At 44.6% G+C, this 14,129-nt stretch overlaps 1 protein-coding gene across 3 annotated transcripts in view; it reads left to right on the top strand.

The window, feature by feature from the left end:
* LOC146867599 (M-phase inducer phosphatase 1-B-like) overlaps nucleotides 1-14,129 on the top strand; it is a 198,081-nt gene that overhangs the window by 89,459 nt on the left and 94,493 nt on the right. For 2 of the 3 annotated variants that reach the window (XM_085606393.1, XM_085606390.1), the window contains exon 5: nucleotides 6,462-6,489. The exons of the other annotated variant lie outside the window; for it this stretch is intronic. In XM_085606393.1, coding sequence (XP_085462519.1) covers nucleotides 6,462-6,489 — 28 coding nt within the window. The remainder of the gene's footprint in view (nucleotides 1-6,461; nucleotides 6,490-14,129) is intronic. 3 annotated transcript variants of the gene reach the window in all.

The raw sequence follows: 14,129 nt of genomic DNA, 5'->3' as shown, positions 1-14,129 counted from the left end.
CGCTCACTCCCCCGCCTCCCCCCACCCACCCACTCCCACCGCGACGATGAATACAGAGTTTAGTCAGCTTTACCACAATATCTGCATACATGAAGAGCACATGGAAGCAGAGTCGCTGCAATGCTTTATATGGATGGCACACTGCAGCTGTACTTAGTCAGCAGGTAAAAAGAGTCCGGTTTGAAAGGTAACCATAAAGAAATGCCATCTCCAAACTTTGTGCTGAGAACAAAGCGTATGCTAAAGACGGCAAACTTTATACTTGTGAGCTCTGATTCGTGCATTTCACACACAAAGGTAACCGATTGACGTCTTCTGACTCTGGGTCTCAATGTCTGGATCTCTCTCCCACCTATGGACAGGCAGTCCTTGTAGCCTCAGTGCCTGCAACTCCAGGTGAGCCACTGTTATTGGACCTCACACTTCCTGCAGCTCTCCCTGGCCCTCTTACAACCCTCTCTTCCAACAATGGTAACAGACAGCTGCTGGCTCTGGACCTCCTAGCGCCTATACCTCTGTAATACCTGCAGTTCCTGGACCTCACCTCAACCTTGTAGCCCCTCTTTAGTGCTCCCAGCCCAAGGAACTCCAACTATCGCTACCTTTATAGTGCTCCCAGCCCCTGGGACCCACACTATCTGTATCTAGTGCTCCCAGCAAGTGGGACCCAGGCTATCTGGCCTCTCTGACACTTCCAAGTCCTGGCACTCCCTCTAGCTGTACTTTCCTAGTGCTCCCAGCCCAAGGACCTCACACTATATGCGCTTCTCTAGTGCTCCCAGCCCCTAGCACTTCATATATCTGTACCTCTCTTTGGCTCCCAATTCTCATGACTCACACTATCTGTACTTTTCTAGTGCTCCAAGCTCCAGGACCTCAGAGTGGCTGTAAGTCCACAGATCTCCCAACCCATGGGTCTCACACTATCTGTGCCCATCTTGAGATCCCAAACCGTGCCATCACAGTATCTGAACTTCTCTAGTGCTCAAAGCCAATGGGCCTCACACTATCTGTACCTCTCAAGTGCTCTAGCTTTTGGGCTCTGTAGGAAAGTGCACCCTTTTGGAATGGTTACCCCCACCTTTTGCCCTAGTACTGATGCTTTTCGACTGATTGTGAACTGGGTACCTGCTAACCAGGCCCCCGTGTCAGTGCTCTTTCCCTTAAAACAGGTAAATGTCTAATTGCAACCCAATTAGCGAAGACATTAGCACCCCTGTAAGCACCGTGTAAATGGTACCTCTGGTACCCAGGACATGGGTATTACAAGCATTGAAAATGCAATAGGTCTCGCCTTTGATTAAGTTAAAGCCATTTGCTTTGCTAATGGTATTGTATAGCAACGCAAATGGCTTTAACTTAATGAAAGGCGAGACCTATTGCATTTTTAATGCTTGTCTTGACTTTCAAACATGTTGCTCAGCAGCCCGCACTGCTGTGCAATATGGCTTAAAGAAAAGGAAAGAAAGTGCTATGACGAGATCAACGCTGGTCACGTCATACCGCTTTTTTCCTTTACTTTAAGCCATGTTGCACTGGAGCCCGTTCTGCTGTGCAACATGTCTAAAAAAATGACAAAGCCAATAGATCTCTTATAGGAAAAACCAATTGGATTGCCAATGCTTGTTTATTAAGGTGCCTCCACGCGCAACCATCCCCGACTCCTTCAAAACCTTGTACAGAGCCAGACTGTGCCGCTGGAAACCATGTCACAATGTTTAGAATTTACAACTGTGCCCTGGTTGGATGGGGATGGCCTAATAGTCCTTGTGTCTAGTGGTATGGATGAAATAATTTATCTTCCCGCAAGTCTGACTACAAGTATTCAATAGAACAAAAACAATGTATAAAAATCTGAGGGAAATAGGGAAGAAAGATAAGGGAAGGGGGAAACCGTAGAAGACCCCACAGACTTTTTAGGACCTCCACCCTCGCTCTGTAGCGATCTATCACCTATGCTGAGACAAAGTATATTATTATGTGTGGTAATCAATAAGAAATACAATATTACTGATGCCTGCCAAATTAGGTGGTCGAACTCACCGCAGTAGGCTAAGGGTAAGGAGTCACCCACGCTGTGAGTAAACACTTTAGCGTCGGACTCTAAGGAGAGGGAAGTGTAAGGATTCCAGGAGCTGGTTCATTGCCGTAGAGAACTGACACAATGACGTGCAGACGTGAAGCAGAATATCATCATAGGGAGACCAGAGGGAGCAACCAAAACAATAAAGTGCATTAGAAGAAAAAGCCAGGTGTGAACTGCTGCAAGAGTGCAGAAACCTAAACAAACACCCAGCTGCCAAGCAAGGTCTTAGTTGTGCTGGATTAGACAGTCTCTTGCCCCCTTGACCTGGAACTACTCCGCAGCCATCCTAGATTGGGAAGTTTTAGTACTCTCCTATGAAAACAGGTACCCTGATGGAATCAGTGCTTAATTTGAGTCGGTGGTTTCCCGTGCTCGCACCGGCATTAATTGTCAACCCTTGTGCTTGTGAGCACAACTTCTGTTGTTTATTAATTCAATAAACACTAAAAATGACTATTACGTGCAGCCCAAGCCATTCTTATAGCTTGGGGCATGGAATAGTCGAAATTGTCACACTTGTAGGGGTGTGGTGGTTAGTAGTTGCGTTAATACTATCAATGACAGCGCTGCCATGGGGCAATATGTAGTGCAAGCTGCAGTGGTCTCCTGCCAAGGACCCTGGCACTTTTATTTAAATTTACAAATTAAGTACTGGATGGAATGGAAAGGATGCTAACATTGTTACACACTTCTAAAGTTGCGTTATGGGTTTCCACAGTCTCCCTGTCCTTGTTTCTGCCTGTAGAGTCTGAAATGTCCATGAAAACACTGAGACCTCCTTGCAACCCTGACACCTGGGGACCCTATTTGATTGATTAGAAAGCACCACCTCAGGTAGGGTGATGGAGGCAAAATAATGCCAACTCCTGAGTGGTCTGCATTGTCTTCCACTCTGCACTTCCCCTGCCCAAAAGAATGCATATCTATACACAGACACCCCTATGACCTAAATGTTCCTCTTGGCAACACATTGTGGTTTCACCCCTATCTGCGAGCACCCTGCTTGTTTTGTGACCTTGGCCCTTTTAGCCTTACCTCCTATCTTTTTGCATTAGCATCTCTTGCCTGATACACTATGTGATGTTGTGTTCCCAGAACCACTGTTCTGCTCAACCAGGCCCCTTGCACAGAGGGCCCAGGTATTTACCTCTGGTATCTGTTTCTTTATTGATCCTGCTCACCTTCCATGTCAGTAGCAACTCCAAGGGAAGCTAAGTTGCAGCTCAGCTGCCACAGGAGTGTCACAGCCATGTACCATAATCAGGGCCGCTGGTATTATGCGATTGTGTGTCGATTTTTGCATAATTGTCAGGACCGGACTGGCTACCGGGCGTTTTGGCATGCTGCCGAGCTGGGGGCAGATGTCACTGCGGTGGAGGCTAAGTTCGTTGATGGAGACCTGCGTGTGCGTCGAAAAAAACAAAGCAAAACGAATATTGTTCAGCACACGCAGGTCCCCATCAACGAAATCAGCCCTCAGCTCGGCAGCATGCCAAAACGCCCGGTAGCCAGTCCGGCCCTGATAATTGTAGATTTGCCACATAATCCATCATCTGCCGCATAATCGCAGATTTGAGAATTTAAAAAAACGTGTTTCTAGCTCAAACTAAAAGTTAATTAAAACGCAGCGACACGTTTTGCCGCGCAGTGCAAGGTCCTTTGCAAACGTTGACTGGTCACCTTTCTGTAGGTTATTGCTATATTTGGGTATTAAACTGGTACTAAAAAGGTGCAACTAATGCCCAGACAGTGTTAACAAGTTAAAAATTGCAAAATAATGAAGTAATACTGTTCCAAAATGCGCCGCATAATGCTGCATAATTTGCATTTTCTTGCCGCATAATTTATTCAGCCTAGCGCATAATTTGATCCTCCCCTGACACATAATTCCAGTGGCCTTGACCATAATTCACTGCCCCTGCACAAACAGGATGAATTCCAGTAGCATTATGGTTAATATCAACTAATGCTCGTGAAGCTTTAGTTTTCAGCTGTGAAAGATCATGTCCTCGGGATACGTAACCCTAAATTGTTTGAACTGGAACTTGGAACTGGAGCTGAGGGTAATGAACGTTTTGCAACAGAACCAGGCAATATTATACATTTTTAAGGAGCAGAGAGGTTACAGAATTTGCACACAATAACAAGGTGCTGAGGTGAGGCTGTTGTTCGAACATGGTTCCCCAAACAATAACACCAGCAGCTCTAACCACTAGGCCGGATCTTTTCCTGGAGCAACCAGTAACTACAGCGAGGGAGTTTGATAAGTCAAGGAGGCCTTATGGGAAATAATATTTTCATCAAGGCAGAGCACTTTAGGAAAGGAGTCTGTAAATAAAATCCGTTCTCTAATCACACATGAAAACAATGCTTGAATGAACCATGATTACAGCATCACCAATTAAATCATTTGCATTTAGAAAACGCAGGGACAATTCCAGCACTAAAATCAGTCCACCTACTTGTAAAATAAATTCATTTTTTAAGTGCACTACAAACTTTCCCACTAAAGATCTTGATATAGTGTTATGTTATTATTTTCTCTAGGCTCTGTACTTACTGGATTAGAGCACTTGGGTTGTCGACCTGGTAGCTGTCACCAGCTATATCAAAATCAACAGAAAACTTTAACCAAAAACAGTCTCTATGTGATAGCCTAAAACTATTGAATTTTTAGAGTCTATCTGTAGCTAGCATGCTCAAGAGGAGAGGACGACACTGCAAAGACTTGCTTTGCAGACGGTCAAGACGCTACCAACTTTGCAAGAACTTTTGAACCTCAGAACATCCATGGTAGGGGGCAGTATTAGAAGTCAAGCACTGTGTGTCCCTCTGAATCAGTGGGATTTCCATAATGTACCTGGGCCCTGAGGACTTCATAACTTCACGAGCCGCGGCCAGCACCTTGAACTAAACTCTTGTGACAGGCAACCAGTGAACTGAATCAGGCCATGTAAAAGGTAGTAGCCCAGGGTTGCTATGCCTACCATCATGATCCAGTCTTCTACCATTCATGGCCAACATCCTCTATCTCATCTATCCACGGATGTCAGACAGACTGTCTGAGATTATTGTCTCCATCCCATGGCCCACTAGTACCTGCAGCTGGAGCTAAATATTTTGCAATAAAGGTACTTTTTGAGACAGCACCAGTATAAATCTAATGATTGTATGCTCCTTGTGTGCCAGACCTAGCTTTCACAATGAAGGTGCTGCTTGACTGCTTAGGTGTGAAATATTTTTCTAATCTGCCAATTTTTTTCTGGTAAATAAGAAAGTAAAGAAGCGTGATGCCCTATAGAGAGTGAAGAAAGCACCTGATATCAGAGTTACTTGTGCGTCGTACCTCAACAACTGCATCTGCAACTATAATCAAATGTCTTTCGTATGCTTCTATTACACACTGTCACCTTGTTTTTCTATCTACTCCAAATGTGTCTCATATAAAGTCCGCCATGCAAACTATGTGAAGCGCTCTGATACCCTTGGGTCATGTTCGCGCTATATAAAACTCAGTATATAAATAAATAGAATATAAAGTGGATAGTGTTAGAAGAAAAGTACAATGGCTCATTTAGGTTTGGTGAAATGGGAGAACCACCAGAAATTGGTGGTTGCCTGTCCAACCAAGCCCAGAGTTCACTTGCCTAACTTAGTCAGGGTATGTGCCATGATTCCCTCAGTGGAGCCTCAGCCGTATCCATCAACTTGTCCATCCACCAAAAGGTCGTTGGGTCACAGTGGTGGTTGTCTTATTCTATTTAGGTCGGGTGATTGTCACTGATTTTCCCTATCTTAGTCGACCTTGGGAGACATTGTGTTCCCAGACAGGGACAACAAACAATGGCCCTGAAGCGAGAGACAGAATCAAGCACCCCATATGGTACAGCTGTTTATGACGTTCTAGCAATCATAAATATGAGTGCTGGTCTTGTTTTTTCTCTGCATTGATCATTCACCTTTTGAGGCCCTTAGTCTTTGGAGCTTGTCATTAATCTTTATTTCTTTACAATGTATGTTCAACATCTGCTGAATTGATAGATAGAATATCACACCACATGGAGACCTGATGGATGATTGTGGATCTCTTTGACTGATGTTCTGAAGGTTTACATTTAATCCAAGGAAAGGGGCTTCAAACACATGACACTTATTTGCCATGGAATAACGGTTTAGATAAGGTTACGGGTAGTCCATTGATATGCTTCCCGTGGACTTACAAAAGAGGTACATGGATGTATAATGTAGAGATAAGAATAATTAACTGTTAAACTCTTTCTAGTATAATTTGATATCTATTTTGTTTAACATAATAAAGTTTGTTTTTTAATAAAAACACACCTTTCTTTTTTTTCTTTCTTTGATGCAACCAAAGACCTTCAGAGACCAGCATTACAAAGCCGGTAAGCTCATTGCGAGAAAGGGTGGTGGTTTGGTAACTTTTTTCACAACTATGCCCCTTCTTGGACATGGTTGTCAATATATGATATCATTTTGTAGACTTTCCTAATTTCACCTCCAAGTGAGAATCACCTCAATATATTTACCCGCTTGAAATCCTAAACAAAAAAAGTTGGTTCCTCGCAGCGTTGTATTTTTTTGAGGTAACACTGCTGACACCACCCAGCTGCAATCACAAGAAGACCCAATACTGGCTTCTAGTAATTTTTGCTGCTTATGAAATAATTTTATATATACCTTCTATACTTTTATACCTAACTCAATATAGTAATTAGTAAAATGACGATTAAATTTGCATCTTGTGCAGGGATCTTTGATTATATTATCACATTTCTACAAGGTGATATTCGTTTAACATGTAATCTTTACAAGAGCGTGTTGACAAAAAATTATAGAAGAACATATCCTTATATTTTATATAATTATTGCAGTTTTCTCTAGCTAGTTTAATTGGCAGTTCTGCCAATCAAAATTCCCTTTTCCAAAATATGTCAAAGTGGGAGAAACATCAAAGGCACATAAATTGCTTAAAAATTATCAGCATCTGTCTTTCAAAATACTTAAAAAATATATAAGCTGCTGTCCAATTCAGAAATATTTCTCGTAGGGGCATGCTTTCGTTAGTATCTTAAATAAGACATGATGTAGCCTCGAATTTGAAGGACCTCTAATTAGTGAGATTCAGTGAGCTCATGTTGAGTCCACACACCAGAGATAGGGCAAGAACAAGTAAAACGTAGTTCAAGTCAAACAATGAGGTGCATTTTGAATCTCTGGCAGATCTTAGGAATAAGTGTCTCAAAATCAAATATTGCCTTGTTGCACTAAATCCAGTTTTATGCCCCTGTCAAGGCCCGGAAGTAGTCATGGAAAAGGCAACAACTTAAGGTGTATGAATGCAACATGTTGCCTAATTATATGTAGATGATGCTCGACCTTATATTAGGCATCCCATGACAGACCTGTCCCTAGTCTTGGTGATGGTCAATGCATTTGGTCTACTTTCTGGGCTTTGTCTCAACTGAAGCGACCCATGCTTGTTTCCTCTCGGAGAAATTGTGGCTGGTGACACTGACAAAATATCACGTGCTCCATTGCCCACATCCACAGTCAAGGTTCTAGGTCGTTGGGTGTATCATGCTGATGAAAACCGTCTTTCTGGGAATGTACATAGATCTTTGAGTGTCCTGCATCATGCCAGAGTCTTTTGGAAGGAGCCCCTGCTCTTAGTAGCTGTTCAGGTTGCCCTGATCAAAATGGTGACGCTGTAGCACCCTTTTTAAATGTGTTGATGATTCTTATGTGGTGTCTGGTGTTTTCTGGAATGATTGTAGGGGAACTGCCCTCAACAAATTTTTGCTGCCTTTGAATGGGGGTGTATAGATACAATGGGGAAACCTGTGTCCCTCAGAACCTGGGTAAGTATAAGTAAAGCTTCAGTGGTTCTGTCGGGGAGAAAACAAGTACATTGCAAACGAAGACGAATATTGTTACCATTATTTTATATGACTCTCTCTGTAACCAATATGTCGGAGAGTAAAAGTGGGCTAAATCACCGCGCACAACAAAGTGAATACTGGAACACAACAGTACAACAAGAAATTCCAAATTGCTTGCAAAAATGATTATTTGATATTTTTGAGTTTTTCACAAAACATATTGAAAATACATTTTTCAAGGGCTGTCAAGGTGAGGCACAATTGTAAAGTGACAATGGGTGCCCAGTGCTGGTGGTCCAGTGCATATATACAAGAGTGACAGAGAGTCATATAAGACTTTTGAATGAGGGTGGGCTGAAAGTGATAATTTGGAGCTGCACTACCTATCCGTGCACCGTCACTGTGTGAAAAGTGGATGTCAGAAGAGCAACACCTGAGACAAAGAAATGTGAGAATGGGAATTGTGGTTGATGCCCATGATGGAGTCCCTCTCTGGCAAGGACGCTCCATGGGAGCACTCCCCAAGCTGACTGCCATGGAACATGACTGCTGAGTGTGGTCCCTAAAAAGGACTAGCATCTGTGGCCTGTGTATCATGGTGCTTCCTACGGTTTGTGAGGGTTAGGATACCAATAAGGTATTATAGTCTACAGCTGGGGTCTTCCGTGTTGGGTACACATGAAGCCAGATCCATACATACGTTTGAGGGTTTAGCACGTCCTTTGATGCCTTGATTGTAGATACCAAGAGTATCAGAAGCAATTCAGTCTATGATGCAAAAATACATCTTTTTGACAATTGCAAATGAACTTTCACAGACAATCACCTCGCAAATAATACTTGCACTCTAATAAATCTTTTAACCAATTTGGATAGTCAGAAAACCCTCCTTGGACCCTTAAACATAAAATATGCTTAAAGAGAAAAGAGTTCGCAATTGGGCAGGACACCACTGCAATCTTTACTTAATCATCATTTACCAACTGGGGAGGCACGATGAGCAAGATATAATTTTAAATATAAATTAGTAAAAAATATACTTGCATCGTGTTCTTCATGCTCTCCCGATTATCAAACTTTAATGTCCAAACCGAGAAAGTCCATTCATGTGGTTCAAAGCGTGGATCTGGATTATGGAATAGACACAAAGCCCTCGTGCTTAATATGAGTTTGTGGTTGCAGGTGGGGCCCACTGACATTTTTCAGGCTCATTTTAATCATCAGACTTTAGCCCGGAAAAAGAGAAAGAAAAGCAGCAAAAAAAGAAAGAAGGGGAGGAGAGAGATGGTAAAATAGTAGCAAACAGAACAAGCATTGGCATAGCCAATAGGTCTCGCCTTTGGGACCTTATAAGTGTTTAACCATGCAACAGTTGCATAACTAAACACTTATAAGGTCCCAACAGCGAGACCCATTGGCTATGCCAATGCTTGTTTTAACTGCTGCAATCTATTAAAGCCTCACGGAGAGCATCAAAGCGGCTGTGCGGCCGCGAAAGTGATCGCGATCAAACATCAAAGCGGCCGCGAAAGTGAAAGTAATCGCGGTAAAGCGCGGCGTGCGCGCCCGCGCACCTGCACTGTAGGTCTAGGCCTGGTAGCACTTTTTGGAGCCCTCACAAAATGTCTCGCCAGACCAGCGCATGTGCGGGGTCAGACGAGACCTAAAAAGCAGGGATAAAAAGAAACCTACGAGAGTGCGATTTAGGGACTGGGAGAATGCATTGGTGGATAAAAGAGGCATGAGGTAAAATAAAGACAAGATGGCCTTGGTATTTGCAGGGGCGTATCTTCAGGAGATGCATGGGGTGGAACACCCCCTAATAATTTCTCACATGCAAGTCTTTGTGGCCCCCGCCACCTGGTGATGATCAGGTCGGTTGCTTATTGTTAATTCACTCAGGGGTGCAATGGGAGAGCTGATGTCTACCCCCAGGGCATGACGTGCAGGCAGGGTCCAAGGCTTGGCTTCTGAGTGCAGGTATGATGTAAATCTGCACTCTGTCACCCCCCGGCCCCTGCCTGTCACTCACATGCTCTTTGCCCGGGTGACACCAGTAGCACAACGCAGAACGAGCTGAGACTCACACTGCTTCTGCCACTGATGTCCTGTTCTTCACTTTGTCCCCCACAACAGCAGACTTTCTCACCATCAGTCCATCACCTTAACCAAGATCAAGTCATGCCGTCTTTTTGTAGTTTGCTCATGCAACTTTTGACACGTTTATGTTAACTGAGTCCCTTCTGGGCATCAGGATGAGTTCTGGTTGTGGGTGAGTGTTCACGACGGGACACGAGTGAGAGCTCTGGAGATAGGTCTGAAGGGAGTGTGAATTCCTCACAGTGCCTGTCAGTGGGTCATAAGGGCGTACAGACTTCATGCCCATTTAATCAGGGCTACTAAAAGTCCTGCTCTTGCTGCCTATCTTAAGCATGGTCTGCTGATGTTCGGTATGGGCTAATGCTAGCCTGCACTCTTGGGCCTCTCTGCCCTACATTGTTTTGAGAAGGAAGTGTACTAGAATCAACAAGATAACCCAGGCTATCCCACAGAGGAACTGAAAACTAATGCCTCTAACCCTGTCCATTATCACTATGCAGGGGCACCAGCCTGCCCTATTCCTTTGCTTGTTGGAATATCAAAACCCCTAACATGATTGACTAAGCTACACCCCTAGGGATCCGGTGGTTCCTACAATCAGCAGTGGCACCGTCGGCTTTTTAGAAAAAGTAAAGCCACGTCACTTCTGTTTTTTACAAATTAAGCACTGCTAAGCCATAGTTTGCAGACAACCTTGACTTAAACAGATAAGAAAAAAACCGCAGTGTTGCCAGATCTGTGGTTCACACCACTGCTCCCTGTCTTTCTGCAGGAGGCCCCAGTCTATGAAGTGCAGGGGCTTAAAATGTCCAGTAGGGTGGGTGAACTTAAAGATAGTAGCAACCCTCTCGAGGGCCTTTGCGGTCTCTTACGATGGTGGACCCTCCCTGTGATGCAGTTAGTACATTAGTGCATCACTCAAGGGTGGAAAGGAAGTATCATGCAGACGCATGCACAAAGGCATTTTCACATATGAATACTGTGATGACCCCATGATGTGCAACAAGAGGGATGTTACAGGAGGGGCCATACAAGCATTTGCAGCCCCAACTGTAATATGGAAGTAAGTTCCAAAGGCACTTCCATAACATAGACTTTGCTATGGTCATGTCATGCATATTTATTTTCCACTCCTCTACTAGAGTTAACAGTTGTCTGATTGATTGTAAATGAGAACAGCTATATGAGAAAGTGATTGTGTAAAGGGTTCTGGTTTTGCTCCATGTTCAACTGATAGAGCCAAAGACCCTATGTAAGCCGGATACTTACCAAATATCTGGAATGGGTGAATTCGGAGATTCTCGGCTCAGCTAGTCACAAAACAGCGCCAGAGAGTAAACCAGTGCTAATTTGTCAAATAAATAAGTGTCAGGGCTCACGTCAGGATGCCACTTCAGCTTGCACCCCCCATTGCCCTTGCCATGCTGCCAATGATAATAACAACACGACGACTAACCTTCACACTCCTACTAGTGTGACATTTTGGACTATTTCAGGCCCTCCAAAGCTATAAGAATGGCTTGGGGGTATGTAATAGTCATTTTTAATGTATATTGAATTAATAATTCACTGTTTTGTGGTCATCTCTAAATTAACCAGACAGCACCACCTTGTGGCAGACTGTCACAATCCCCGGGATTGACAATTAAGTGCCAAGCACCGGAAACCACCGGCTCAAATTAAGCACTGGAAAACTCACATAGAATTGGAGCACTCAGAGCAGTCGAGTGTCACACTTTTTTGTACAAAGTTGAAAACGTCTCCTTATGTCACAAAATCCAGTGGAATTCTCTTCGAAACATACGAAGGTCATATATTTCCAAGCATACTCTTGCAGTCATTCAAGTGAATTGTCAATGAGGTGAACAATTTGAATGAATAAGTATAACGCCAACATTCACTTGCTGGTGTAACATTTGTATTTATTTCTCAAAGCATTTTTAGCTGAAGAGATCCCCCCACCACCACCCAGCACGCCAGCCCTTACCTTCTGTTCCAAATGCCTGTGAAATTAGCTGGTCTTGGACAGAGAAGTGTGGGGCTTGGGAGCAGCTGAAGAGAGATATGTACTCACTTCATGCCTTTTCTAATCCCTGCGCAGCACTCGGTTTTACACAATTATACATAGCATATGCTGGATCTTTTCACCCTGCTGCATGGTCCCCGTCTCCTGGTTCCGGAGATGAATGCTGACAATATCCCCAAGGGGAGGCTGTGTCTTCCAAGGGGGTGAAATCAGTTATACGAGCCATGGGCCTGTGGAAAAAACTTTTGCCATGCCTTCAGTATCAGTGGTGTTACAAACGTATAATGGTCCCATGCTAGCTGTAGGAAATGCCATCGCAACGGAGCCAGGGACCGACCACCGAAGTTGCGGCGGTCCCGCCATGTGTATTAGGATGCGCCCGCAACACTGGCGTGCGCATCCTGGTCCTTTTATATTGCGGGTGGATCTGCTGGCTACAGACCCGCTCGCAATGTAAAAGGACTGTGCACAGCATTGCCATGCACTACATGGCAGGCACCACATGGTGCCTGCCATGTAGTGCATTGCAATGAGGGTGGGGTACCATAGGTACCCCCCATGTGCACCCCCCACCCCCTGACACCCTGGGGGCCCACAACGGGCCCCCAACAACAAGGACCGCATGCCTTTCCATGACGGCAATGCCGCCATGGAAAGGGGAATCTCCGTCTGCATCATAATATGGATGGCAGTGTCTTGCAGACACCACCACAATGTTATGCCCCTTTTCCGCCAGGTCGACGAGTCGACCGGCGGAAAAGCGGCGGACGGTCTTTCCATCCGCCGCGGACCCCCCAGCCATACTAATATGGCAGGGGGTCATTCAGGCATGGATGGCGGGCGTATCGCCCCCGCTGGGCCAGCGGTGGCTACCGCCGGCCCAGAGGGGCGATCCGCCTGCCATCCTAATGGGCCCCTAGATTATCAACACCAGCACTTATGACAGTCAGCCACATGATGGCGCTGTTTGTCTTATTTGGAGATGAACACAACAGCAGTTGTTTATTAATTCAATATACACTAAAAATGAGAAATACCTGTGGCCCAAGCAATTCTTATCCCTTTGGGGGACTGGAATAGTCTGAATTGTCACAATTGTGGGAGTGTGATAGTTAGTTGTGTTTATATTGTCATTGACACTGCTGACAGGAGCAATGGGTGATGCGAGCTGAAGTAGCCTCCTGACGAGGGAACTTTACAAATTAAGCACTGGTTGACCCTATAAGATAGATGCCAACACCGAAAAAGATCTGGCCCAGAGAGGGCACAACTAAACCAAGGAAGCATTGCTCTAAGATGAGATTCACAGCAAAGAGTGCGGAAAGGCAAATACCGCATGATTTGAGTCCGATGGCAGGGACGTCTGAAAGACTTAAAGCTCCGGGGACTATGCACAAAGTTTTAATGCCCAGTGGAGTAGGCACAAAGTTTGAAACTCGGTTCTCTGTGCCACAGGTAACCAGTTCAGGTGACGATGGGCTGTTTAACATGATTAAATCTGCGTGGGAGAGCAACCTATATAGCGCCATGCTTAGAATAGGTTGTAACCTGGACTAGGTTTTGGAGGGAAAACCTAAAGAGCAAGCATTGGCTCAGTCAGTTCTGGATGGAATGACCATACTGTTGTGCAAGGCTTTTGCCTTTTGTGGCATGACTGGCGGAATCTACCCTAAAGGTGGAAGTTGGTAAGGTGGGGCACTTTTAATTAATGTAAACAAAGTGCTAAAAATAAACCAGGAACGGAAATTCTGCTACCAAATGGTCCCTGTCGATTCTTATGAGGCTACTGGAGCACACTCCTCTCATCCACCAGATGTTCTTGGTCAGTTGCACTGTTTGGGAGGGAGTAAGAACAACTATACCTTCCACTAGGGGTTGGGTCTAGAGGGACCTAATTTAAAATGGATTGAACAATAGCGAGAATGACATTTTGCAATCAGTCTGAGGAAAAGAGCTATCACTCTTCTCCACAGACATATCTAAGAGTTACCTGTGCATAAGACAGCTCTCATAATCT

Source organism: Triturus cristatus, chromosome 1_2 (genome assembly GCF_964204655.1).
Source record: "Triturus cristatus chromosome 1_2, aTriCri1.1, whole genome shotgun sequence".
In the NCBI taxonomy this organism is placed as follows: Eukaryota; Metazoa; Chordata; class Amphibia; order Caudata; family Salamandridae; genus Triturus; species Triturus cristatus.
The sequence above is the reverse complement of the archived record's forward strand: the minus strand, read 5'-3'. Positions and strand labels throughout refer to the sequence as shown.